At 37.8% G+C, this 5,166-nt stretch overlaps 1 protein-coding gene across 1 annotated transcript; it reads right to left on the bottom strand.

Annotated features, from left to right (window-relative positions):
- Positions 1 to 1,110: 1,110 nt before the first annotated feature.
- LOC101584295 (olfactory receptor 145-like) lies at positions 1,111 to 2,052 on the bottom strand. The gene has a single exon (XM_004636501.3). It carries the CDS (start codon positions 2,047 to 2,049, stop codon positions 1,111 to 1,113), a length of 939 nt encoding a protein of 312 aa, XP_004636558.1. The 5' UTR covers positions 2,050 to 2,052.
- Positions 2,053 to 5,166: the final 3,114 nt, after the last annotated feature.

The raw sequence follows: 5,166 nt of genomic DNA, 5'->3' as shown, positions 1-5,166 counted from the left end.
TGATTCTTTCATTATTTTCAAAAGCCAGGTTAGATAGGTCTTCCTTATGTAATGCATTTCTTGAAATGAATGTCTTAGAATTTTCTTGGAATTAAGTAAACAGGATCAGATTATGGGATAATTGTAATATTTATTGAGTTTTGCTTTACCAGGGAATTGAAACCATGCAATGGGGATAAGAGATGGAGGAAACACATAATTTTCACCCATGGTCTAGTGGAGGGTACATTCAAGGGGAAAGGGCTTTTGATGCAATGAAGCTGTGTCCTATTGTGTAAGCACAGAATGCCATAAGAACATACCCCAAAGTCATCTGACATTGTCCTTCAGTGTTGAAAGTCTTCCCAGAGACTGTGATGACCTCAGATCTGCCAGATGGGCAAGCTGAGCAAGGCAAACAAGCAGAAAGATGATGGTATTGTCAGCTAAGGGGTGGCGGTGGGCACAGTGCTGACTGTCACAGCTGCATTGGGTCTGCTCACACAAGAAAGACAGGTCCATGGGAGGTATAATCATGGCACCAGGTGATACTAGGAGAAGCACACTGCGAGGGAACGTTCTAGAATTTCTCCATAATCAGGGCACTGAGTGCTGGGGAAATCATGTGAGTGGTAATGAGTAAAAAGAGTAATGAAAGAGGATCCTATTTGAAGTTTTAGCAATTAGGTAAGTGACTATGTTTTCATTGTAACAGCAAGTTTTATATAGGCAAAGCTTAGATGTGAATGCTGAATTTATCCAAGAAGGAATTCTTTACATAATTGATAATGAACTAGTAAATCTGTTTTTTAAGGTGTAAAATTCTCTGTAAAATATAAGCAGAAAAATGAGAGAGGGAAAGAGGAAAGAAAAAAAAAGGAAAGAATGAGATGATAAATCTCATAATCATGAGGCCTCAGCTCTGGGCTACACTATTTAATGTGCATTAACTTAATGTACTAATCTTATTAAATAGTGAAATGTCTTTATTGTTCAGGGTTTTCAATCCAGCTTTCTGAATCCAAGGCCAACCTTCTTTCTTTTATTCCTCATTTTTTCATGTGAGAAAATTCTGTGCTGGTATGTGAGAAGAGGGAAATCTGTATTCTTGTATGACAAATGACACTGTTCTCAGATGGAGGATATTTTCCTACTAACGGTTTTTTTCAGGGCAACTTTAACCTCCCTGTTCCTGAAGCTGTAGATGAGCGGGTTGAGCATGGGTACCACAATGGTATAGAACACAGTAGACACTTTCCCCTGGTCCATAGACAAGACAGAAGAAGGATGAAGGTACATGAATGTCCCTGACCCAAAGAAAACAGAAACAACAATTATATGTGAACTGCAAGTGCTAAAGGCTTTAAATCTTCCTTCAGTAGAATGGATGCGAAGAATGCTAGTGAGGATGAATGTATAGGACACAATTATAGTGAGGCTGGGCACACCCACATCAAAGCCTACAACAATGAACACCACCAGCTCATTGACCTGAGTGCTGGTGCAAGAGAGTTCCAGCAGGGGAAGGATGTCACACATGTAGTGGTTGATGGTGTTGGCTTCACAGAAAGTCAACCTCAGCATGCACCCTGTGTGAGCCCAGGCACCAACGAATGCACCCACATACACAATCACAGCCAACAGGGAGCAGACGCAAGGTGACATGGTCACTGTGTATAGCAGGGGCTTGCAGATGGCCACATAGCGATCATAGGCCATGACTGTCAACACATAACATTCTGCACTGACAAAGAAACAGTAAAAAAAGAGTTGCGTCATGCATCCTTCATAGGAAATGGTATTGATCTTTGACACAAAGTTTACCAACAGTTTGGGGGTAATAACAGAAGAGTAACAGAGGTCAACAAATGATAAATTGAAAAGGAAATAGTACATGGGAGTGTGAAGGTGAGAATTCAATCTGATCAGAGTGAGTAAGCCCAGGTTTCCTGCCACAGTGACAATGCAGATTCCTAGGAAAAGGCAGAAGAAAGGGAGCTTTGTCTCTGAATGTTCTGTTAAACCCACCAGGATAAACTCAGTAACCAAGGAACTGTTTCCAATGTCCATTCTCTTCAAACAGGATCTGAAACACAAGAAAGTGGAGTTATATTTGAGGCAGGATCCAAATTTGCCTTGTAGCACTCTGCCCATTGGCTTCTGGATCCAAGGAGTCCAGAGATTCCACAAAGGTTTAGTTTCTTTTCTAGGAAGCTAGATTTGGCACTGCTGGTACAAGACAAGTGGTTGCAAGGGCGATGGAAGCACATGTTACCACACTGGAGAAATGTGTAAAGAGGCGTAGCAGTGCAGAGTCTGTTTTTTCTGCTTGTTTGTGGCTAACGTCTCCTCCAGTTTATGTTTGTTAATCTTTACTCTTCACACTCTGGCTCCCTGAGCTGAGAGCAGCCTGGACGCCTTGGCACTAAGTCCACTGCAGACTTAAGGAAACAGACACAGATTGTCTTTGCCTTCCAAGCATGCATAGCAAGAAAGTCATTAAATGAGCCTCGGAAACACTGTGTCCTCCACAAGAAACTTGTTAGAGAACAAAGAAATTGGATGCCCTGCAAATTCTGTCATCTCAGCAGAACTTCTTCTTTCTTCTTTCCTCAGAAAAGCAGAAACGTTCACAGGACCTGACAGTGTGAGGACTCAGTGCTCACCCTCCTTATTTCTGGAGTCTTCAGGACTGTTCTTTTGGTTTTATCTGCTACCATTCCCCAAAGAGAAACGGTTTTGTTGCTTCAGGATGAAATAGCTATAAACCAAAGCTCACTCCTCTTGTGCAAAGAACAGCTCAGAACATTTATAAATCAGTCTTTGAGTCGCTCTGAGAGTTAAAGACCATGATTTTTAATTAGGATTTTCCCAGCTGTGATAATTAAATTACAAAAACAAAGCCCAAGAAGTATTCTTTTCTATCAATTAAACAAGTATCATTTTGTAGATCATTTTATCCTAAGCATCAAGTTCTCTGGGATTTAATTGTGAAGCTTTCTCAGAAATCTCTCTGTAATTAAAATCCTTTAGGAAACACAGATTTGTTTTTAAATTGCTTCTACATCAATGGAGGTGTTTTTACACTCATACTTTTAGAGCTGACACTGTATTCAAATTTTACCTCAGGAATTATACATCCCCTAGCATAGATAAAACAGAAAACTTTCCATGTTTCAATTTGGCAATGAGCTTCTTTAATTTGTAAATACCTGTTAACATAGGAAATGATGTATAAAATATCTTCCAAAAATTCTATGTGCATGTCCTCACACACATGCAATTTTATGTCTTGCCCTCTATGATGATGCAGGACTTTATGCAGTTGATTTCCAATCACTTCCCCTTACCTTTCTTCTTCCTGCTAACTTTTCCTTGTCTGCCACCATCCCTCCCAAGCCATCTCATGTGTATATCCCGCCATGCACGTGCCCATATTCTCCTAGTTTCTTATGTACTCAAGCACATTTGTTGAGGCTTCACACTTGATGCACAAAGTACAGATTTTTGATCTCTAACTATTGTTAGTTAAAAAATTTGTCTTCAAGAGTTCCTCCTACTTTCTCTTCCAGGAAATTTAGTGTCTCTGCTTTAATGTTTAGATCTTTAATCCATTTTGACTTTACTTTAGTGCATAGACCTGGACCCAATGCTATTATGGACTACTGGACTCTTTTAGAATATTTTGCTGAGTTTACACACCTATAATATTCAAATGATGGAACTTAACTAAAAAAGGGTATACAGATGAATGTCCATTTTGTATCTGTGTATTCAAAGTGGTTAGGATAGATATATAGTTACATTCTCTTAATGAATAGAATGATTTGTTCTAATGGTGTTTGTAAATAGGATCTCAAGTCTGCATCTTATACAACAATTAACCACTAAGAAGAATGTATGCAGTGTGTTAATTATTGAAACTGTCCTAGTGATTTGATTTGAAACTGTCTCATTGCTATTTGTTTATCAATAAAATTATGAAAAAAAAGAAATGGTTATGAAGGACCATTTTGTATCTATACATAGAAAATAGTTAGAATAGATATACAGCTACTTTCTCTTAATTCAATGAGAAGAAAGATTTGTACTAATACTTTTTGGACAGAATATCATGTCTGCATCTTGTACTATGAATAACTGCTACAAAGACAACAATTTGCAATGTATTAATTATTGAAACTATCCTACTAATTGGTTTTGAAACTGTCTCATTGCTATTTGTTTCTCAATAAAATTAATTTTTTTAAAAAGTTTGTTTTTTTAACCGTTATTTAGTTTTATTCATAACCATAAACTTAACTCTACAATCCAGGTACATTTTGACTGGAGCAAGGAAAATATGGAACCGAAAAAACTGCAATAAGAGCAGAGATGATGGGTGTTTTGAGCAGGCAGGGTGCAGGGTGCTCTCCTGAGCTAGAGGAATGGTCTGGTCTGCTAGTGGAAATACATACAAGTCACACGCATTGTTGAAGTATCTTCCATATCCTGGTCTGTGGATGGATCATGTTATGCCCAAGCACTTCACTATTAGTGGATTCACTATTTTTTAGATTTTTAATCACCAAAAACCATGCTAAAAATATTATTATTGTGCATACATCTTTTTTTTTTTTCAGAACCGGGGATTGAACTCAGACCCTTGCGCTTGCCAGGGAAGCGCTTATTCCACTGAGCCATCTCTCCAGCCCCAGTGCATACATCTTGATACGCCAATTTATTTCAAAAGAATAAATTTAAAGAAAGTGGTATTTGTTTAATATCAAATGGTTTTTGCAAAAACTGTAATTACATCACCACAGGCATGGTGAAATTACCTTTCTCTCTCTCAGCACTTCCACCAGGAAATGTGGTAATATTTTACAAGTATGTCAGTCAGATAGTAGCACACCGCAGCGATTTTAAATTGCATTTTCTTGTCTAGTAGAGTTGACGTATCTTCTCATAAATTTGTAAACCTTTTTCATTGTTTTTTATAGTTTGATTATATATGTCCTTTCCCCATTTCTATGGAATTGCTTTCTCTCTTTTCTGTTCCATGAAAGAATATATTGGATACTAATCTTGTTGCTGTCATTAATATTTAGACTGTATTTTTCTTTTAATCTCAATCCACTGGTTTGTGTAATTTTTTTTGCCTCCCCCTCAAAAATAGTAAAACCTTTTGCAGTGAAAATATATATA

Source organism: Octodon degus, unplaced genomic scaffold (assembly GCF_000260255.1).
Source record: "Octodon degus isolate 3935 unplaced genomic scaffold, OctDeg1.0 scaffold00080, whole genome shotgun sequence".
In the NCBI taxonomy this organism is placed as follows: Eukaryota; Metazoa; Chordata; class Mammalia; order Rodentia; family Octodontidae; genus Octodon; species Octodon degus.
The sequence above is the reverse complement of the archived record's forward strand: the minus strand, read 5'-3'. Positions and strand labels throughout refer to the sequence as shown.